Genomic DNA, 22,875 nt, shown 5'->3' with positions numbered 1-22,875 from the left:
AGGTCAAGTAGAGTTCAACATGGAGGAGCTTTGGTTCACTGAGGCCTAGATTTATGCCTAGTGACACCAACAACTCCCTCCTTTGAGAATACTCAACAAACTTTTGGCTGAGTTTTCTCATACTTTGAGGACAAAAAGCGATTAAGCTCTAGGGAGCTGGGGTCATTAATGAGGGAGTATAGCGGGATTTCCTGGGGAACGGGAGGTACCAATTCCAGTCCAAGTCGGCTGCCTGTGGCTTCTTTGGTGTCACCAAGCCACACCGGCTCCGGGGTCACAAAGGCACACTGTTGGATCTTACTGGACAGTTAAGCTTTGCAAATGTAATCTCAGTTCTGTAACTTATATTGCCTTTGGTTCGCCTCTGTCAATTTTCCTTTTTTCACAGCCAGCTGGGGCCGAAAGCAGTTTTTCTTTGTACTTAGCATAGTCTGCGTTGATTCTTGACCTTGAACGCAGAACAACTTTCTTTTTATCCCTGGGCCAAGCTGAATTTCAAATTAACCCGTTCCTTTCCTCAATAGACAAATTTGTTCATGCTGTGTCAAGGCTTTTTGGTGATTAAATGCTCCTCATAGATGTATGAACTTATCTAGATTGAAGTACCTTCTAGTGGGCATTGTTTAGATGGATTTTCACGCGTGTAAATATTCCATTTCTCTAAATACCTGAAGGTTGTTGAACCATAACGTACGTACATGTAATATGCGGAGATAGCCTTAGGGGGTGAGGTGGAATGTTTAGACTGCCCCTCCCCCCCATTTTCCACTTACACACACAGGGAGGGTGCCCTGTCTGCGCTAGCGGCTCATAAACTAAGGGTTTTTCCCTACAGGGTACTCACACAGGAGAGGCTAACGAGGATGGCCACGACCCTCCTACACCTCCCTTCAGCAAAGAGCGTCGGCTAGTCTCTGAGAGACGGTGCTGCTTACTCTGATTGCATCCAGTGAGATGATCAGACTGTCAGTAGCCCACACTGAAAGGAAAGGGGAAGGGAAGATGGGTACACACACTCCTAGACCCAGGTAGCTTCCTCACCGGACGATGCCAGGCCGAGTCAGCCCACCATGGGTCGGACCTCCTAATGATCCACTAGTTACCGGGCTTGCGTTAAAGTAGTCCTGGTCACGAGCTTTTGCTGCACAGGGTACTCTGGGCGTCTTCCAGTAACAGTCTCTCACACTGGCCCCCAGTACCATTCCGCATCTGATCTTGCTTTGCCTTTTTTTCAGTTTATGCTTAGTCATCGGATCCGAACCAAACACCTTCCAATTCACTAGAATGCATTCTAAGGGTGTACACCGTACCTGGCGCCCCATACCATGCCCTTGACCCATTATATGACGCTCTATTGTCTAATGGGAATTACAATGACTGGGCGTCCCCAGCCTCTAATTACAACGACTGGGTGTCCCCAGCCTCGGGCAAAAGTCCACACTGCTGGACTGTTCCTACCTTATCCAAGGGACCGGTTCCTCACCGTCGCCCTCAACTGCTTCTCCACTACTCGAGTGCATTGCACTGTTGTGCCCTCTGTGGTCAGTAGAACTGCGTCTCCGTCGAGGCCCCCAGTGAAGTCACTGGTGCGCACTGGGCGTCGGTCGTCCCCACGATCCATTGACCTTCAGGAGGGATCCGGGCAAGGCTAATTTTAGCCTCGAGCCCACCCAGGGATGCCAAGAACTGTTGCTGACACAGAGGGTGCCCGAGGCAAGCAACAGTGGTTCGTTGCCCAGAGTGCGAAGCGCCAATGAACACACACCAGGGTGGAGAAACAAGCGAAGTTTATTTGAGATCTCAAAGCAGTGCAAGGAGACGAACGCCTCAAATCATGCACCCCTACACAAGCGGCTTTCCCCTTTTTATGTTTTTTTCCTCTTTCTTCTTTCTCCCCTCCTTCCTCCCTCTGTAGCAGTTACGTAAGCACAGGTGCATTAAGTAATCTTGGCCGCGGCAGCTCGTTAATAAGTTTTCCTTCTGCAAGTTATCTTATCCTTCTGCTAAAGGTGCACAGGCCTTATCACTACTGCTTTAAACCGGTTTTAGCTGTGCTGCAACTGATAACTTACTGTTACACATTTAATTTCACAGCTGCTAGCTTTCTAGATCAAGTAGAGTTCAACATGGAGGAGCTTTGGTTCACTGAGGCCTAGATTTATCCCTAGTGACACCAACACCATGCCAAGCATTTCAACAGAAGCTAGCAACTAAAATACTGCATCTCCTGAATAAGCAAAATTTAGGACTCATTAATTAAACTTTGTTGACTGTTTACAATATGTTGTTATTACTTTTTAAAAAGTCTGGTAGTACGTCTATGTGTTTTCATAATGATATCATGGGTAGTATGTGGGGGTTACATGCAGGGCCAGATTTCTAATTAGGCACAGTAGGCATGTGCCCAGGGGTGCTGGTGTTCTAGGGGCACCTAAAAGTTAGGTTAGTAGAGTAGAACCTCAAAGTTATAGTAACTCTGGAATGTTCCATAACTCTGAAGAAGAGGTTATGGACTTCAGCGACATACGGGGGGGTTGGGGTTGCAGCCGCAGGGTGTGGTGGGGGGGGGTCAGGGCAAGGGGAGAGAGTTGAGGCTTCTGACTCTTGGGGCACCAGGTCTCTGGATGGGGGCACAGGGCTTTTGCCCTGTGGGAGCATTGGGGCTCAGCGCTTTAGACCTGGGGGGAGCACTGGGGTTGGGGCTTCAGCCCCACAGGGGGCACCAGGGCTTGGGGCTCCCCTTGGCTCCACTCCCAGTTTCAGTGGGGTGTGTGTGGGGGTGCTCAGGGCTTTAGCTACCAGGGGAGCGCTGGGGCTGAAACCAGCGCTCCCCTGGTAGCTAAAACCCTGAGCCCTGGCACCCCACATAGGGTTAAAACTGGGAGCAGAGCCACAGGGCTGAAACCCTGAGCCCCAGTGCTCCCCCCAGTCTAAAGCACTGAGGCCTGGTACTCCTGAGGGTCAGAAGCTTGGAACTCCAACCTGTCCCCCCCGCAGCTGCAGCCCCAACCCGCTGTGGCTGAAGCCGAGCCTTGAGGCGGTACAGTATTTCCTTTTTTTTTTTGTCTGCACTGCTGCCATAACTCCGTAACTCTGGTGTTTGTACCTTTGAGGCTCTACTGTATTTAAATTATCATTTATATTTCTTTTCCTTTAATTTTTTACAGAAAGCACAAATGTCAGTTGTAGGCAGGAGGTGTGCTGAAGATGCTGTGCCTAGGGGCACATAAGGTGTAAATCTGGTTCTAGTTACATACTAAACAATGTAAAAGCAGCCTTAAGTGATAGGGAGCAAGAAAACTTATCCTCTTATCACCACAGAAAAGTTAAAAATGGGATACAAGAGAGGTGACACGAGTTGGTGCAGTATAAGAAAATTAACAAGGGTCCAATACAATGAAGTTAAATGTGAGACCACTGCAACCCAAACGGTGTGGAAGGAACCCTCCCCAAATATTGTTGCAAGACAGTGCAAGGTCTTGTACAGCTGTTTGCATCTGGCAGACACTTATACATGCAGACGTAAAGTCTTACAGATACAGGTACTGGCATGTAAGTTCATTTTGGGGAACAAATTGCACAATACGGTTGAGAGGCTGTAAAGCTGGTAAAGTAAAAACTGATAACAAGTACTGCATGGTGGCTGAAAAGGACCACTTCTGGTATGGACCTAGGAAATGTTATTTTAATTGCCTATGTGTTATTTTACACCTAAATTCCCTGTGATAAATGGAAAAAAAAATCTATTTTGTACCAGTTTTTTTTTACAATTCAATTAAAAAAAAAAGCGAAGTTAAAATTACAGAAGGCTGCTTTACAGGCATAGCAATCTTACAATGTGGGATTACAGCCTGGTGGACTATACCATAGGCTGTGATCTTACACTCCCTAGTTCGTACTTTGAGCCTAGTAGTTATGGTGATTCAAATAATTACAACTATTGGGAATGTGTTGCAAGGTAATAAACTTAGGAAGACAGCACAGAAAGACAGGAAGATGATGCAAATGAAATAAATAATTATGGAGAAAAGAAATAAAAAGAATAGCAATAGAATATAAGATGGCTTGACATACACAATGGATTATAGGGGAAGCCTCATTTTTTGGAGGACAGGATTAGGGAGGTAACTGGATCAGCAGGCTGAAAATGAAATGTTTGTGTTAAAATAAGCAAATGGATCAGTGGGCTAAAAAACAGAATGTCTGAGCTTGCTAATATAAGTGGGGGAACACCCAAGGAACCATTTACTAAGAACAAGATACCAATGGACAAGAGAAATTGGGAGTGTAAAGATGGGGCAAAAAGTAAAGTCAAACATGGATAGCGTGTGGACAGAGATTGGTTTCTCTAAAGTCACCAAGCCAGTCCCACATGTGATGCAATCTATAGTGAATGTAATGTGAATCGACATTAAGGAAGGAGGTTTGGATGTGTGGTATCCCTTGTACCCACTCCCATGCTTCATCCTGATGTACTCAAGTATAGTTTGATTGTGTGCCAGTAAAGAAACCTCAGTAATGAATTTGGAGTAGAGCGGAGTTCTTGGGAACCAAGTTAATGAGGTCTCAGAAACCACCCCAGCATACCCCTGAGTGGATAAGGTCTCAGAGGCTACCCCAACAATGTAAAGCCACACTTGTGAGCAGTGTCTGCATGGGACACTATTGTGCAGCAACCTGGGGCACTGTAGATTCACATTCTGGCTTGCTACAACTTGCTGTGTAGACAGGCCATTGTTAGTTTGTACAGTCAGTGTAGCAGTGAGCACTATTACACTGGTCTGATCAGGCCCTCGTGTTCAGGTTGCATTTTCCTTCATGACTATTTTTATTATTAAAATAGGTTATTGATTTCTTTGGGTGTAAATCAACAACTGACAGCTTGTATGCAAACAGCATTCTGGATACTTTGACCAGTGCAGGTGTAAGTATTGCAGCTACACAACCTAAACATCAAGTACACATGGTATATGGCAGATCATAGTATCCTGACAGTATTTATGTTTATGGGCCTGTAGTCAGAACAACATGAAATTGTTACTGAATGTCTAGAATTGTGTTCTCATATTTTTGGTGCCTGGGTGATACAGAAAGTGGTTATAATATGCAGAAATGTAGTACAGCTGCAATAATAAGTGGCTTCACTTCCACTATTTAATTTGGGACTGTGCTTTTTTATGCTTAGATCACAAGCATTGGACAAGGCCAGATGAGTGGTATTTCTGTGTTGTGGAGTATGCCAGGGAGGCAGTTTGAATAAGTTTTCCATTTGGTATTATTATTAAATTATATTTAATACAGCAGTGATACTTAGATCTCAGTAGTTCAGGAGCCAAATTAGCAATCAACATTACTAAGAAGAGCCACGGTAATATGAATGACAAGGAAAATATTTAGTTTTATATATCTAGAATAGTCTCACAGCAAATAAGTTAATAACTTAGTGCAAGTTGATAACTTAATTGGTTGTTAACATAGTAAAAAGCCTCCTGCTGGGCTTATAATTAAAATCACACTGCATTTTAATATCATATGCTGCAAAGAGCCGCAGGAGATGCATTAAAGAGCCACTTGTGGCTCGTGAGCCTCAGTCAAAGTGTCACTGTGTTAGGCATAAATGTAAGGCCCTATTGTACAAATGCAAAGTAAAAGACAGTCCCTGTCCTAATGAAGTTACAATCTAAAATAATCCTGATAAATCAGGTTTACCTGCTATCCTTAAAACTCAATCTGTGCATAGAAGCTTGGGGATGAAAGTTTGGGAGAAAGAATTATAAAAATACTTAAAAAAAAAAAAATTCTCACTGCCTCTTTTGAGTGTATTGGTCAGGGCATTCAACATAGAGCTGCAATAAAATTATTTGTTTGCATGGTACTTGTCAAGCAGTTGAACTGTTCATGTTTTGTAGTATTAGAAGAGGGAGCTGAAAATCAACAATAAATGTTATCCTATTTTTTTTTTTTTTTTAAACCACCATAGGAACTAGGTTAATGTATTCTGGAGCTGTGGACAAAAGGCTAAGACTACCTGAGTTTATTAATTCACTGTGGGCATGAGAACACCACAAAATGTGATTTAATTTACAATGGACTAAAAATTACTCTCAGGGTGAATCTGACTATAGATCTAGTATCTCCAAGCCTTTATTATGAATTATCAAACTACTCTTTAGCTTCAGAAGACTGAGTGTCCCAGCTGGATCCTACTCTCATTGAGGTCAATGGGATTTTGCCGCTGACTTCAGTGGGAGCAGAATGAGGCCCTACATACTGAAGAGTTTGAAGAAGCATTCAACTAAACAGCATATGCAGTCTCTTGGGGACTTCTGGACTGAGAATAAAATGGTTTGCAGGAACGGTTTCACCAAGTCATCCATCTTTGCCATCTCACTTAAAATGGAATGACTTTCTATTCCAGACTGATATGGTTACTTTTAAGATCAAATAGTTAGACATCATAATCTCACCAGGAACAGTACGTGAAATCACTAAAAAGAACAGACCTCTTCCCTTCCTCCCACTCTACTAAAGAGAATATAAATATCAACAAATGCGTTTTAGCTTATTAAACTACACTTTTTTATTTCAACACTTTTCATACTTTTAAAAACTAAATTAAGGTACAGTTTAATTAATGCACTATTCTAAACTGCAATTATTTTACAATAGCAGAAACCTTATGTGTATTCTATAAACTGTAATAAAATATTAGAAATGGCAAAAACATTTACAGATGCTTAATTATTGATACCTACAATAAATCAGTAATATCTGATATTGTTTCTGGACTGCATCTCACATATACAAATAAAGGTTTGTCAAGGCAAGTTTACCACTTTTGCACTTTCTTTTCACTAATCAGCTGCCCATGAGGCCCATCAGCATCAGGAGCTAAAAGGGCTAAATAAACTGGAGTCTCAGCTCCCTCCTCTGGACTTTTAGTGGCATTGGGACCTGCCATGTCGGTTCTCACCCATCCAGGGCAACAAGCATTTAGAAGAATTCGATCAGCTTTCCTTTCCTTGTTCAACATCTGGGCCTGGATTCTGGACAAGACCGTGACTCCAATTTTGGACACACCGTAAGCAGTATTTGGCCAGCCCTCCTTCTCATGCACTCCGTTCTTGGTATCCTCCACAAACTTTGTCATGAGTTTCACTAGCTCCTCCTCAGTGATTGTGTCATTACGAAACTTCTGCTGCAGGTCCTGGCTACATCTTGCCAGAGCTGATACACTTGCCATGCTAGATACATTCACTACTCTGCCTAGTAAAAGAAAATTATAAATAAATACATACATACAATAAACAAGCCCATACACAATATTAGGTCTTGATCCTGAAAAGTGCTCCATGAAGGTCTATGTATGTTAATTGCTTTTCAGAACAACAGTTTAAAAACCAAACCAAAAAGGCACTGTTGGATGTAATAGAATTGCTAGCAAATATTTGACATGTCCCACCGCTACAATTTTAAATAGGGATATTTCTGAATAAACAAATTCCGATCCTCCAAACACTCACTGCCAAACACCATGCTTCCATGAATAATCCCATTAAAAAAAATCCCAGCAACAAAAATGGGCCTATGTACAATATTAAACCCTCCCCTCAGCAGTGTTTGCAAAATTGGGGCATGGGACTTTTGATAGGAATTTTGTTCTCCCTTCTACTTAAAATTGATATGAATGAAGAGGTCTCAAAATTCCTAGGGAAAGAGTCCTACCTACAGGTTAGGAGGGCCTTGAATGCAACACAAGCAATAGGGTTCCACTGCACTGGGGGGAGGTAGGCTGTGTAGAGCCCATGAAGGGGATCTGAAAGCCAAACACATAACAGAGTGCAATGTGTGTCCCAGCATCAGGGTGGGGAAAATGGGAAGATGACGACTGATTCTGCAACTGCACGTCTCGGTCAGCCAATCCTCCCATATATTGAATGCGTGTAGGATTCCTTCCTTCTGTATGTTTCCAGATAATGACTCTGTCCACTGAGGGGTGTGTGCTGAAAAGAGGAGTTGTCTCTTAAAAACCCAAATACACCCTCCAGAAGTAAAAACTTTATCTAAATAAATACAGATATCCTTTCCAGATCATTTATCTTTATAGTATGGGAATGTTTGCTGGTTTTGAACAAAGCCATGGAATCCTTCTACTGGTTTTTGGTGTTGTATAACCAAGTTTTTACAAAACCTAGATTTTGGGGAAAGTTTGACCTATGTCCCTTTCAAACATCTCCACCTGTGACATCACAGGGTTCTAAGACATTCCCAGAGGTTCAGCTGGGAAAACAGAACTGCTGCACGCACAGTGAAGCACAGATGATCTGTATGTTGATAATAAAACGGTATTATATTTGTGAGCTTAGTTTGTCTCTTCCTGACCTCTCCCATTCTGTTTACCATTATTATGTGGACCTATACAACTCTTTCATTCTGTAGCATTTATTGCCACATGGGGTGATTTTCGGTATTTTAATGGCATACCCGATGCTGACAAATGTGTCAGCTCCCAAAAAAAGGGCTGCAGTGTACATAGAGTGAAACTTCTCTGCAGGAAGACAGCAACATGACTAAGGAGCTAGGTTTCTTCAGTGACTGTGGGTGCAAGCCTGTACAGCATCCTGAACTCAGACTTGGTGCTCCATGTTTGTAAGCAAGCAGGACATTGAAATATCCCCATGTCCTCCTGTCCAAAGCAAGGACGGATGAGGCAATCGACAATCTTTCATTTCTGCATAATGGCATGGATAAACACTTCCGAAATAAGCCATTAGTAAAGAAAGGGATTGGAACAGAAGCAACTTTAGATTTAAAAAGCAGACATATTCTGTGTGTCAAGACGTGCATGCTAGCTATTCTTGTCTTCTTACCTTTGATGCAGCAGAAATGCACTGGTACGCCTGTGGGCAGCGAATTCCTAACAGAGAGTAGGGTTTGCCCCCTTGTGAGAAGCAAGAGTTATTCTTAATGATACTTTGGTATTTGTTAGGTTATACTTACCATGAGGCTTTATGAGGGGTAGCAACTCCGTGCAGACATCCCTTGTTGCAAAAAAGTTTGTCCTCATTGTAACCTCTGCTTGAATAGCAAATGGAGTGGTATCAGCAACTGTTCACAGGGAGAAGAAAAATATATAACACTGGTTATGCTCACAGGTTAATGGGAAAATACAGGTCTCTGAAAACTAGAGTTAATCCTAATTCCTTCTACAGTCATTTCTGTATAAATTAGGAAGCAGATGTTTAACAGAGAAAGTGCAGAAAGTAACAGGTACACAGTGCTGCAAAGATTAACATTTTAAAATGCAAAGGCCCAAATATGCAATATTAGATTAGTGGAAGATTGAGAAGATTTTCACCTGCTAAGAACTCTTAGTTTAGGGTTCTGTGCTCCCCCCACAAGAGCTGATGACAACTGATGTCCCAAAACAGGGCAGGGAGCTGCATTCTTTATACAGATTTAGTGCTCAGTCATGGGAATTAGGCAATGGCTGGGTTGTTGCTGGTGGTGGTGTCGAGTTTCAGCATGCGTTTGTGAGCCAGGATGATGAGTGCTGCACAGAGATAGGGGCACAGAGATAGGATTCCCATGCAGGCAACATCAAGCTTTTGAAGAACTGCAACAAATGGGGGCAACTAAGCCTGTTTCTTTGTGGCAGGGAAGGAAGAAACAGGGAGCACTGTCATCCTGCAGTAGGTACTCAGATACTACAAGCATGAGGGCTCTCCAAGTAGTGTAAATAGATACCAATTTTTGTAGTCCCCTTGCTAGATACAACATACCTGCAGGCAACTCTAAGGAGTAGCTGTAACTGAACACCTATTGCTTAAACTAGTGGAGATATTCCTTGAAGGCACCGCTAATAACCACCTTACCTGTTCTCTCGAGCAAATGTGCCAGGACACCACTATTTACAGAATACTGACACGAGGCCCAATTCACCACTGATTTCAATGGTTTCAGCATCAAACAGGGGTAAAGCAGCAGTAAGTCAAGATAATAGCTCCCAAATAAGAAATGTAAACTGTAACTAGGACATAAGAGTTTTTGTTCTTTATCAACATTTACTACATTTTAAAATCTCTTTTTAAGCAGGTTTTCCCAGAGCTCAGGGCAGATGGCTGCGGTTTGTGAGTTGTCACAAAAAAAATATGTATCATCCACCCTGTGTGATAAATAACCTTTGCTAGAATCCCCCAGCACTATTAAGAGTTCTGTGCAAGGTCATTACATGGCAAGTACGTCCCACTATGCATACACCTTACAAAAAGAAGTTTTGTTGAGATAGTGATTTATGCATGAATACGTTCAACAACAGATCAGTTTAATGCCAATTCCAGTATTTGAAGGGCAACATCATTCAGGTCACAGGGAAATTATTTAAAATGGTACAAGAGGCAGAGTAGCAAGATTAACTTAAGGAAAGAACAATTTAGGCTAAACATCAAGAGAAGCCTCCTGACAAATAGAGTCCTATAATATTTTTTAAGTCTCCCAAAGTAAGTAGAGGAAATTAAGTTGGCAGGAATAGCTTCTGAATAGTCTATTTATACAGTGTTCATCACCATGGTAAATAGTTCCCTATAGGTATGTTCCCTGCAGAGTTAAATTGAGTTATCTACACTCTCTAGAGATGTGTGTGTGGACAGGAGTTGTGTTACATAATTTGAGTTATACCTTGAGCTAACACAGCAGAGAAGGCAAGATCAAAAATAAGATCTGACAAAGCACCAGAAAAATGTCAGGGAGGGAACAGCTCTCTTCTGGCACAGGGATGAGCTAGGTATCATCATACTTGGTTGCCTTTCTAGTGAGCATGATTCTTGTAAAAGCAGACACCACCTATTCATCATTCTGCATGTAATTTACAGCTCACAAAGCCTTGCCAATGAGCCAGCATTTTACCTTTGAAAGCAATCCCTGCGTTGTTAACCAGCACATTCAGCCCTCCATATTTCTCCTTCAGGAAGTCCCGCAGAGTCCGGATACTCTGCAGATTGTCGATGTCCAGCTGGTGGAAAAGTGGGTTCAGTCCCTCCTCCTGCAGCTTTGTCACCGCAGCCTGACCCCGTCCTGGATCCCGGGCTGTCAGGTACACATCCCCAGTGAACTGCTTACACAGATCCCGCACAATAGCAAATCCAATCCCTTTGTTGCCCCCGGTCACCAGAGCTACTGGGGTGCTGGACATCCTCCCGAGCTAGTGGATGGCAAAATAAGTTCACTGCAACAGGCAAAAGAATATAAAAGTGTATATATTTGGTTACTGTGACTATGCACACCTACCTGCTTACTCTCTATGCAATTTTCTGCAAATGTACATTTCTCTCCTGTTGCCAAACCAAGAAATAATTGGGCAAAATGAGGTTGGTCTCCAGTTTTTCACCGAACACTCGGCACTGATCCTGTAGCTTGCTTCTTCAAATGCTTTGCAAATGAATGTGAGCCAAAGAGCGGGGTAGGGCAATCAGGGACAGGGCTGGCCTCAGGGGTGAGCTACCCTGCAATTGCCTAGAGGTGCCATGGTTAAGGGAGTGCTGTGTGGCAGTGCAGAAGTAAGCACTGCCAGTATAGCATCAGAACCTGCTCCCAGCTGGCAGGGGAGTGCTCAATGGGGGGCACCCAGATTTCTCCCAGTCACTGCTCCCCCCTCCCGGAGGAATGTGGCATGTAAGTAATGCACAGCTACTTCCTCCCCTCCCTCGCTCCGTTTCCTTCGTGCCCCCCTAGGAGGCAGGGGCACAGAGGGGAAGTGAGGAGCAACACCAAGAGCTCCATGTATCCATGTCACTTTCCCCACCTGGACTACTGCTCTCCTGTCCTTCCCTTACGCAGCCAAGCTCAGGAAAGCGCACAGAACCCTGACGGTGTGTGGAGGAGCAGCATGGGGCGGGGGAAGAGCGAGCAGCAATGCCCGCTGCTCCCTGCATCCAAGTCATTTCCCAATATGGGCACAGGAGCAGGGTGCACCAGTTAGGAGCAGAGGGCACAGTGCAGGGATTAGGGGTACAGGAGGGGGAACGGGGCAGGGATTAGGGGCAACAGGGGGTGGGTAGCCCACAGGGGCCACGGGAGGGCACCATGCACATGTGGACCAGGGAGACCAAAATACAAGTTCACCCAGAACACCATTTTCCCCAAGGCCGGCCCTGCACAAGAAATGAGGTCTGATCTCCGTAACAAGCCAAGGCAGGCTGCAAGGAACGCTTTATGCAAGCTGCCCCCCGGGGGTGGGTTGGCTGGGGAAGGGGGTGCTCGGGTGAAGAAAGCAACTTGCAAACTCACCTCTGGCAATACGTAGCTCAGCCTCTTTAGCTGCTTCGAGCTCCTACGCTAAGATCCAAAGGGTGTTTATGCAACAGCCCAGAAGGATTGATCCGAGAGGGCGGGGACCTCTCGCCCTAGATACAGACGCTTCTGCCGCCTGATAAGAGAACAGCGAGAGGAGAGAGCGAGCTGGAGGCGGCGCTTTATGTGTGTTTGCTGGCTGCGGCTCCGAGCTGAGGGTGGGACTGCGGGAGAGGAGGCAGGAAACACGGGGCTGCACTGAAGCTGCGTCCTTGGGGCCTGGCTTGGGTGTAAGTGAGTTTTTTGAGTTACCATGTGCTGTCTGTCTGTGATCTGGAGCTGTAAGCGAAAGGCTGCATTTTAAATGGTATTATTTACAGGCATGAGCGGGTAGATGTTCTTTAAAGCTCTTTTTCTGATGGCAACTGAGGAAAGAACCAGAAAATGTAGCCGGGGTACTCCAGACAGCGATCGGAGCTGTGAACGCAGGGGGTTGTTATAGCTAGCTCCCGTGGTGGTAGAGACGTTTGTTATTTATTTAGTCTCTCGCGCAGGGCTCTGAAAATCCAAGGAGCTAGAAGTAATATTGTTACTCAGTTCAGTAGCAGTGCTGCTATTAGAGACCTAGCCATTTGTTAAGAAAAGGCCTGATGCCGGAACTGGAGGGGGAAAACACACACACACACGTAGGCTTTCTGGCTTACAGCTGTAGACCTGTGGAAGAAGTGATGCACGTGTGTTAGACTCGTCATCCTCTCCTCTAAAAGGAAATTCACACACACCTGTCAGGGCCGGCTCTGGCTTTTTTGCCGCCCCAAGCAAAAAAAAAAAAAACGGGGCGGGGGGCACTCGATCAGCAAAGCTGGGGAAAAAAGGCGCAGCTGGAGCGGCAAAGCGGGTGGGAGGGAACAACACAAAAATGGCGGGGCTGGAGCAGGTTAAGTGGGAGAGGCGGGGAGAGAAACAACAGCGCAACCGCCAAAGCAGGGGAAAAACAAAACAAAAAAATCCCTACAGGGCGACCAGAGCCAGGGCACTCCTGGTGCAGAGTGCGCGCCCTGTCCAATGGGGGGGAGAGAAGGGCGGCGGCCAGCGCTTCATTGGGGCGCTCGCCAAGCTCCCCCGACCGCCGCGCCGCCTGCCGGGAGGGCTCCGCTCATGTCGGGGGGAGGGAAGGACGCGGGTTACCCTGCCTAGTTTGCCGCAGGGCGCTCCGCGCCACCGCCCCCTACAGGGCGGCCGGAGCAGCGAACAAAAAAAAAAATAAAAATAAAAAAGCGGCCGTGCTGCCCTAGGATTGGGCGGAATGCTGCCCCCTAGACTCTGCCGCCCCAAGGAGGAGCTTGCACAGCTGGTGCCTGGAGCCAGCCCTGTCACCTGTACACGCACATTCAAAAATGTGCCCTGGAAAGGGGTGCAGGAGCACACTCTGGCTTGAAGTGATTGCCATTTTACACAGGGTTTACAGTTTTGTTCAGTGGCTCTCAGCACCCCCACTGTACAAATTGTTCTAACACCAATGTCAGGAAATAGAAATTACTGTGTCATAGTGTGTGTGGTGGTGGTCTTGCACCCAGCAATGATATATTGTCCTTACTTGGTAGTTTTCACTGTCAAAATTGGTGCTCTCCAAATGGACTATTTTCTCATTTTGTTCTGATGTCTTCTTTTTGAAGTATGGCTTGCCCCCGTTAATTCATATAAAAAACTTTTCTTTCACTTATAGTTAAGCTATAGTTCAGTTCAGTTAAAGACAGTATTGTCATGTAGCCTAGGGGGAGGGATAGTTCAGTGGTTTGCGCATTGGCCTGCTAACCCCAGGGTTGGTAGTTCAAGCCTTGAGGGGGCTACTTAGGGATCTGGGGCAAAAATCAATACTTGGTCCTGCTAGTGAAGGTAGGGGGCTGGACTCAATGATCTTTCAAGGTCTCTTCTAGTTCTAGGAGATGGGTATATCTCCAATTATTAAATGCTAACCTGTAATATGTGCTTACAAATAATTTAGTCAAATATATCAAAGGAATATGTGTTACTTGACTACTTGAAATTTATAACTGTGTAGATATAATATTAAATATTTTATATGTTGTAGGTCAGAGTTATGATTGTTGTTGGAATAACATGTTAATTTTTTTCTATGCCAGTCTTGTCATTCATTGAATAAATGAACTGCAAAGGTAACGGAATATTTATGTAAATTATGTGTGTTGTGTTCATACTTTTAAATGCAGTGGTTGTGTAGCTGTGTCAGTCCCTGGATATTAAAGAAACAACGTGGGTGAGGTAATACTTTTTTTATTGAACCATCTTCTGTTGTAGCTTGAAGACTTGTCTTACCCACAGAAGTTGGTCCAATAAAGGGATACTACCTCACCCACCTTATCTCTCTCATACTTTTTAATTGAAAATAGTTATTTTAAGTGCTCTTGCTGTGAATTTTATATACGGGTTATATTATTCACTGTATCAACATAACTGTAAATTAATAATGTTTCTGCATGGAAACTGCTTTATTTTTAAATGTAGAAATGGGAGTGCCTCTGTTCCCCAGGGGATTATGCCCAGTTCTTAGGTAAGATGGCAGCATGGAATGGAAGCTTTTTGCTTCCCTCTCCTCTCCTTGCATTGCTCATTCAAGTGCTTGTGTGTCCTGCGTTTTCTGAGATGAAAAGCTGAAGTATGTTGAATATGAAGAGCTTTAATTTCTTTTGTGTATATTTGTAAAAGTTTGGAGTGAGTAATCTTCTATATGCAGGAACCGAAAGAAATATCAAAAAAGAACTTGACTGTTTTCCCATTTTTCATTCAGGTTGTATACCTGAAGTGAAGTTTTTCTTACCATGCGGAAAAATAGAGGTCGGACCGGTAGAAAGAGAAGAAGAAAACAATTTAGCAGTTTGCCTTCAAATGGAGGTACTGTATGTTTTCATCTATTCTTCACTTGCATTCAGGGAGACAACAGAATAATTAGTTACTTGGCAAGGGATCTTTCTAGTCTGTGCATGTTAGAACTCCTACATGTCTTGACAAGAGTAATCGTGGATATCAGCCATTACATGTGAACAATCATTTTATTTTCTGGTTTTAATATGCTTTAACTTACAGTCTTCCTTTGTCCATGTTTAGCTTTGTGTATTCTGTTTTCTGGTTGAAGGATGATACTGTATTACTCTTTGAGTTTTGTCTTGTAATATGCTGAGTGATTCTTGGTCATGCTGAATATGCTCAATTTCCAGTGAAATCAGAGACATTAAGGGTATTCAGTACCTAACAGAACTGATGCCTTTTTCACTATCTTATGGTGTGTCATGTTATAAAATACCATTCTTCTATGTATATGGTAAAAATCTACTACAGCACTACTTCTCAAGCAGGGGTACTCAGAGGTCTTCCAGGAGGTACATCAACTAATCTAGATATTTGCCTAGTTTTACAACAGGCTACGTAAAAAGCACTAGTGAAGTCTGTACAAACTAAAATTTCATACAGACAATGACTTGCTTATACTGCTCTATATACTGTACTTACATTTCAGAGTACAATATTTATATTCCAATTGTTTTATTTTACAATTATATGGTAAAAATGAGAAAGTAAGCAATTTTTCAGTAATTGTGTGCTGTGCCATTTTGTATTTTGATGTCTGATTTTGTAAGCAAGTAGTTTTTTAAGTTAGGCGAAACTTGGGGATACGCTAGACAAATCATACTCCCGAAAGGGGTACAGTAGTCTGGAAGGTTGAGAGCCACTGTACTACAGTACAAGTACACCATGTTTTTAATTAAACTGTATGCTGTAGGTTAATCACTCTTCTCTTCCTTTAGTAAACCAAAGTCACATACTGGAATATATACAGCTTAGGAAGTGGCTGAAAGAGAGGGGGTTTGATGACCGTAATTTGAGACCAGCACAGTTTTCAGGTAATATTTTAATTGCTTATTGATCCTAGGTTGTCTGGTTCTCACTGTGGTTTTATCCCCATCTGGCTGGTTTTCTTCAGGAATGAGTATTCAGTGTACAGACATTAAGGACTCAAATCCTTCAAACAAATGCACACATGAATAATTTCACTCTCACAAGTAGACTCTGGCCACATATGCAAGCTGTTCCTCACGAGGGGGTCCTTATGCTGTTGCAAATCACTACTGAAGCCAAAGGGTCTCTACACGGGCAGTGGGTACACTCATGTAGTACGTCTAGTAGGATTGCTGTCATAGGCCTTAAGGAAGCTGGTCACATTTGTAAAATACTGTTGCGTAAGTGTTGACAGGCTCAGGACTTATGCTTGTAACCATTTCCTCATTCATTCTGGGAGACTAACTAAATAAACCTATCAACATGTAAAGATGGAATGCAGATAGCAACAATAATAAATAGTTCAAATTTGAATGGATTGTTTACTGTGTGTGTCTTTAATAATAATCTTCAAAAATCTTTACAGAATTAAATTAGAAGGCAGCAGATAGTACATAATATAAATCGAGAAACAAATGTGCAGAGATATTGCAGGGTGACAACTAAAACACTGAGTGTAAAATAACTAGCAAATGGGGCCATCCTTAGCCATAGACAGAACAGGCAGCCACCTAGGGCACCACTCTGCTGGGGGCACAGACAGATGGGAAGCAGTGGAGCATGTAAGAGCAGCGTTAACTGAGTCCTAGAGAGAACTGAATACAGCATAGTCTTGAGGGACGGGATGGGCTGCTGGGAATAATAAGAGATATACTAATCTCCTAGAACTGAAAGGTCATTGAGTCCAGCCCCCTGCCTTCACTAGCAGGACCAAGTACTGATTTTTGCCTCAGATCCCCAAGTGGCCCCCTCAAGAATTGAACTCACAACCCTGGGTTTAGCAGGCCAATGCTCAAACCACTGAGCTATCCCTCCGCACCTGTGAGTGTGACTCTTTCCCCTGGTCTGAGGTGAGGCAGGCTTAGCGGCTCTGGCAGTATCCTTTGTCGTCCCCCATAACGTCCATTCTTCTCCCTCCTGCCCCATGGAGCACCCCTCTCTCCCCCATCCCTTCCGTCAGGGCTGGGTTGGGTGAGGTGCTGCGGGGGGAGGGAAGGCTGGCTGGCTGCCTGCTGAGGAATGAAAGTGAAAATAACTCACTTCTGCGGCAGGCAGCCAGGATTGGAATGGTTGCACATGGTTGGGCTGGCGATAGCCAGATAGCATGTGGGAAAAATCAGGACGGGGTTTGGGGTAGGGTGAGCAGATGTCTCACTTTTATAGGGACAGTCCCAATTTTTGGGTCTTTTTCTTATATAGGCTCCTATTTCCCCCCCCACTCTCTATCCTGATTTTTCACACTTGCTGTCTGGTCACCCTTGGTGGGGGTAATTGGTGCCTATATAAGACAAAGCCCCAAATATCGGGACTGGCCCTACAAAATCAGGACATCTGGATCTGGTCACCCTAGCTGGGGAGCGCATCTCTCCCCCGGGCTGACAGTGATCCATCTCATCCTGGGGGGGAGCTGCACAGGGCAGGATGAGCTGCTGTGGCTCCATGGGTGCTCCGTCCCTGAGATCAGATGCTGTGCTAATTTCACCATGGTCCGTTGGGCTGGCAGTGGTGCCCATTGGCGTGTGATCGGACCTGAGGGTTTGCTGCTGCTGTTGCCACTCTGCACCCCAAGAGGTGGATTTGGGGTCTTGCAGTTTTCTACCTATCTCCTCCTCTACTACAGTTGTTGGACCAGCAGACTAGGGGGTTTGCCAAGCATGAAAGCAGTACTGCGTTGCCATTTAGATTGTCATTTAACAAATTTGTTTGCCAAAAATGCTTGCTAACAATCCTGAATTCAATTTCAATATTTTTTTTTTTTTAAAATCAGTATCTTAGCCAAAAACAGAAAATTAAGTTGTTGACAATTATTTGTGACAAGTTTGGTGTGGGGAAGGGAGTGGGCCAGTTTTCATCAGAGAAACAAAAAATGTTGACTGACTTTCCTATAGCCCTGTTACTGCTAAATAGAGCCCTCCAACAACTGTAATATGCTCATCTCCTTGCTAACGTATAGAGCAGTGGTCAGCAACCTACAGCACATGTGCCAAAGGTGGCACGCAAGCTGATTTTTGATGGCACTCAGTGGCGGGCTGAGCAGCTCAGCCTGCTGCTGCTCTGGGGTTCCGGCTGTTGCCCCATTGCCACCTGGGGTCCTGGCTGCCGGCCCCACTCAGCACCCACTGCTGGCCTGGGGACCCCCAAGGAACCCCAGGCTGGCAGCGGGCTGAGCAGGCCGGTGGCTGAGACCCCGGCTGAGCCACTCAACCCACTATCGGCCTGGGGTTCCATTCACTCAGCTGGCAGTGGGCTGAGCGGGACTAAATTCAACGAAATTAGGAAAACAAGAGCAACTAATGACAAAATGCAAGAACCTAGAGCAGTGTTCCCCAAACTTTTTCGTCTGGCAGGCACCAGATGAAGGACCGTGGTGGCGGACGAGCATATGCCGAAATGCTGCCAAAATTCGGCGGCATTTTGATGGCGACGCTTCTGGATGCTGCTGCTTGTCAGCGGCAAGCGGTGTCATCCAGAGGCATTGGCAACGAAATGCCGCCGAATTTCAGCAGCATTTTGGCAGATGCTCGTCCTCTGGCCAGTATGTGGGCACCGCGTTGGGGACCCCTGACCTAGAGAGCCTCCTGAAGCACGGTGATCCTTTTGATTTAAATGGACTTGAACTGTACGAAGAATTGAGTTGTTGCCACATGCAAAATAGATGATGGACATTGTACAGTTTATTCATACCAGCAAACTTGTTGACATATAACCTAATGTTTACATTGCCACTCATATTCTACTGACAATTCCTGTAACAGTAGCATCAGGAGAACGGAGTTTCTCAAAACTAAAGCTAATTAAAAACTGTCTCCGCTCTACAATGAGTCAGGAACACTTGACTGCTCTTGTTGTTCTTGCAATCAAACAAGACGTCACTTTGTCTTTGTCATATGATGACATTATTACTGATTTTGCAGCCAAAAAAACCAGAAAGATTGCTTTTAATTAAAAACTAATCCTTGTTTCAATACCTCTTCATATAAATTTCCAATAAAATGTTGACAAATTAAAAAAATTATTATTTGCATCATTCTGTCAAATCAGAATTTTCTCTGTAGTGCTATTTCTTTAGTGCTAGTCCATCAGCATTACAGTGTGCTTAATTAAGTTAAACTGGTTTTAGTAACATGCATGTGGCAAGTTTTCCAATACTGTAAGCTTATCTTTGTGTTGCGAAGAACAAGACAGGCACAGGGGCACCAGTTTAATAATCCCACCTATGGCACCATAAATCCTAAGGACGGCCCTGCTAGCAAAGAGGGAGAAGCACAAGCAGAGGAGGAAAAAAAAGTGTTTTTTAAGCCAAGATTTGGAAAAAAATGAGTGAAGCTGAGGAACACAGGAAGATTGTTCAGATGACAGGAGCTGCAGAGATGAAGGTGATAAAGAAAACTAACCCCAGGCCCAAAAGCCAGGTCTTGATCAAGCTAATAATTACATCAAGGCCATAGGCCTCAATTATATTAACATATAGAAGAGTAAGGAAAAATAATCAATTACTAACCCACCTGAGGCTCACTCTCTGATTTTAGTGTACACTATCATAACATTATCAAATGCTGCTAAACAATAAAATGCTGCTATAAGGAGTTAAAACTGACTTAATATCCCTTAAATAACCAGTCTATCACTGCCGGAATAGACTAACAGCTGTTAGGTCATTATAGTTTATTAAGTAGCTCATGTAAGCATAAAATATAACTCATAATAACTTGGCCAAAAGAACAAACAATATGTATTTTTGGACACAAGTTCCTCAAAAAGCTTAGTAACAGCTGCATGACCGCAAGTAGAGGATAACCGAGGTGTCAAGGTCTTGGCAATTGCGAGAACTTCCCATGAGGAAGTAGAAAAGAACAAGCTTGCAATTTTTAGCTCTTTTATGATATATAGAAATAATTAATAGCAATTGTTTTTAAAAGATGTCATGTATTAGCCAAATAAGGTAATGACGGATGTATAAGCTCATATGATAATTTGCGGTTTTAAGCTTTATAAGCACAGGTATCACTGCTGTAAGGTAGAGCGACTCACCCCTTGCCAGGGGTCCTGTCGTCTTTCCGTGCGTACGCATGTATCTTTGATCAATCAATAAAGGAGCCTCAGGCTGTCTGATCAACTCGACACAGTGGTGGTCATTTTCCACGACAAAGGCTTTCATCAGTGATAAGAATGTGGGAGACAGCAGAGAATAGACTGAAGCTAGAGGAAGAAGGAGGGAGAGAGAGAGAGAAATAAGAGCCCATATCTTCAAAGGTAATTAGGTGCCTCTCTCCTATTTAAATCAATAGGTGTTAAGTGTCTAAATACCTTTGTGTATCTGGGCTAGCATCCATGCATAAGCTTCAGCTAGTCCATGGGGGACTTTTAAAAATGGTTTTTATGTTATATAAAAAATATGTTCATTTTCATGATGTTTCCTTTTTCAGGCCAGTTTTAATTCATAGTGTTTTGTTGTAGTCTTATGAAGAAGTCTTAAGATTGTGTACTGTGTTTATAATCATTCTTTTTGTTCCTGCTATTTCAGATACGGGAAGAGGTCTAATGACCACAAAAGCCTTTCAGGTTAGTATTTTTTTGTTTTGTTTTGTTATATGGCTTTTATTACATGTACTGCAGGAGCATCTGGAGACATTCTGGGCCCTAATCAAAATTGCTCCAGGGAGAGCCTAAAAGTCTAGAGGGGAGTCTAAGATGATATAGTTTATAATCAGGAGTTGGAATCCCCCATGCTAATATAAGGCTACCTATACTCTGGGGTATGAATTGAGGGCACCAAAATGTTGTGCTTTAATTATCCTGTGTGGACACTGCAGGCATGAACTAAAAGGTACCTAGTTTGTGTTAATGTAGTCCTGTTTGAAAGGGGCACAAAGGAGCTATCATCTGGGTGTAAATGCCCAGTAGAAAATTCCCCTGTCAAAGGGGTCTCACTCCAAGTGTGGTGTATTCTGTTCAAGGGGAAAAGTGATGCTTCTCAGCCAGTTGCCAGCCTACCCAGAAACTGTTTATCCTCTGTCAGGACATCCTGCCACATACTGCACTAACTTCCTACATTGCTAGACCACCAGAATTTTACAACTATAATGATCCCTGCTGAGGCTGTGGTTGTATCTGTTTGCCTCCTGGCTCTGGTGTGCTGTGGGACATTTCTCTACACTTATGAATTGTGCATCCATGGGTCATTTTCAATCTGACTTTTAGTCTATTTGATTTTTCTCAAAGGCAGGGGAACTGATTATTTCGTTGCCGGAGAAATGCTTGCTCACCACTGGTACTGTCCTTAGTAGCTACCTTGGGGAAAACATTGCAAAGTAAGTGTGGAGGAGGGAAACATAATCTCTTAAGAAATTCCTCTGTTGGTGTTAATAGGGTGATCGCACACTGTTAGATTATTCATTTGAATTTGTGTTAGGACCTCAACCTGTAAAGCCTAATTTACATGTGTGTCCCAAGAAACTCTGGATGCTAAATGGCAAGAGGTACAGGGATCCTGTGGGTTCACCAAATAATGTCATGTAAGGTCTCTACTGGAAGCTTGTGTCACATTGGTCATCATAATCATTGCAAAATGTGTGTGCGGATGTTGTATATGGAGTTATATATACACTGAAAATTCAATCCTTAAGGTCTGTGACTAGGGACTGATAACTAGAAAGGTGAAAAGCAGGTTTTCTTTCTGGCAAGAAATGTTTGATTCAAAATGGGCATCCATTTACAGTCTGAACTGAGTGCTAATGAAGGATTGTGGAATCTTCAAAGACAGGAAATGTATAGGAAGAAGTGTATGAGCAGAGGAGAGCTCTGTTTGCAAGTAAGGACAATGAACTTTGGGGCAGCGTTCTCTCTAATTTTTCCCATCCATGTGCGGAATGAATTTTGTTATGTGCACCAATATGGAGGTGGTGTGTGACACATCACCCCCATATTGGTGCACATAACAAAGTTCATGTGGTGGATGTGGGGCCGAGGGGTTTGTAGTGTGGGAGGGGGTTCAGGGCTGGGGCAGAAGGTTGGAGTGAAGGCTCCGGCTGAGGGGGCAGCCTCTGGGGTGGGGCTGGGGATGAGGGGCTTGGGGCGGGGGGAGGATGAGGGGTTTGGGGTGCAGGCTGCCCTGAGGCTACAGTGGGGAGAGAGGACTCCTCCCAGCTCTCTCCCTCAGCCCAGGTGCTGCTGCGGGGAGGGAGGGGTGGCTTTCCCTGCTGGAGAGGTATCTCTCCCCGCTGGAGTCCTGAACGCCTGTACAGTGTTTAATGGGCTGCTGCGTAGCCATTCAGCTTAGAGAGAACTTAGTTGGGGGTATAACTAAGGGTTTGAAGGTACACTCTCCTCCTTCGTCTAGGAAGTAAACTGACAGGGTTTACTTCATGAAAAAGGGATTTCTGCTAGGGTTGGTTGAAAACTCTGGAAAGAAATTTGGATAAGATAAACTTAGTCAAGTTTAGGGTTTAGAATGCATGTTATGATTTTGTTTTATAGGTATGTAACCATTTGTTCCCATTTCTCACACTGGTT

At 43.9% G+C, this 22,875-nt stretch overlaps 2 protein-coding genes across 7 annotated transcripts in view; one reads left to right on the top strand and one right to left on the bottom strand.

Moving 5' to 3' along the window:
* Positions 1 to 6,555: 6,555 nt before the first annotated feature.
* LOC127037636 (carbonyl reductase [NADPH] 1-like) lies at positions 6,556 to 12,455 on the bottom strand. The gene is made up of 4 exons (XM_050929629.1): positions 12,286 to 12,455; positions 10,906 to 11,224; positions 9,001 to 9,108; positions 6,556 to 7,266 (listed from the first exon to the last, which is right to left on the bottom strand). The coding sequence occupies exons 2-4, from the start codon at positions 11,189 to 11,191 to the stop codon at positions 6,830 to 6,832; spliced, it is 831 nt and encodes a 276-aa protein (XP_050785586.1). The 5' UTR covers positions 11,192 to 11,224; positions 12,286 to 12,455; the 3' UTR covers positions 6,556 to 6,829.
* A 2,411-nt stretch (positions 12,456 to 14,866) lies between these two features.
* The window catches only part of SETD4 (SET domain containing 4), a 43,409-nt gene continuing 35,400 nt past the window's right edge, over positions 14,867 to 22,875 (top strand). For all 6 annotated transcript variants that reach the window (XR_007770391.1, XR_007770390.1, XM_050929440.1 and 3 more), the window contains exons 1-4: positions 14,867 to 15,201; positions 16,113 to 16,208; positions 20,888 to 20,925; positions 21,586 to 21,674. Coding sequence is in view for 4 of the 6 variants with exons in the window: in XM_050929440.1 (XP_050785397.1) it covers positions 15,129 to 15,201; positions 16,113 to 16,208; positions 20,888 to 20,925; positions 21,586 to 21,674 (296 nt within the window). In the remaining 2 variants the exon portion in view is untranslated. The remainder of the gene's footprint in view (positions 15,202 to 16,112; positions 16,209 to 20,887; positions 20,926 to 21,585; positions 21,675 to 22,875) is intronic.

The sequence above is a fragment of the Gopherus flavomarginatus genome, chromosome 1, assembly GCF_025201925.1.
Source record: "Gopherus flavomarginatus isolate rGopFla2 chromosome 1, rGopFla2.mat.asm, whole genome shotgun sequence".
NCBI classification, from domain to species: Eukaryota; Metazoa; Chordata; order Testudines; family Testudinidae; genus Gopherus; species Gopherus flavomarginatus.
The sequence above is the reverse complement of the archived record's forward strand: the minus strand, read 5'-3'. Positions and strand labels throughout refer to the sequence as shown.

Excerpts from the sequence above, each read along its gene's own strand:
- LOC127037636 (XM_050929629.1), bottom strand. The coding sequence starts at position 11,191 with ATGTCCAGCACCCCAGTAGCTCTGGTGACCGGGGGCAACAAAGGGATT. Across the intron at positions 9,109-10,905 it reads CGCAGGGATTGCTTTCAAAG|TTGCTGATACCACTCCATTT; the intron begins GTAAAATGCTGG and ends CCCTGTGAACAG. Across the intron at positions 7,267-9,000 it reads ACCCCTCATAAAGCCTCATG|GCAGAGTAGTGAATGTATCT; the intron begins GTAAGTATAACC and ends TTCTTTTACTAG.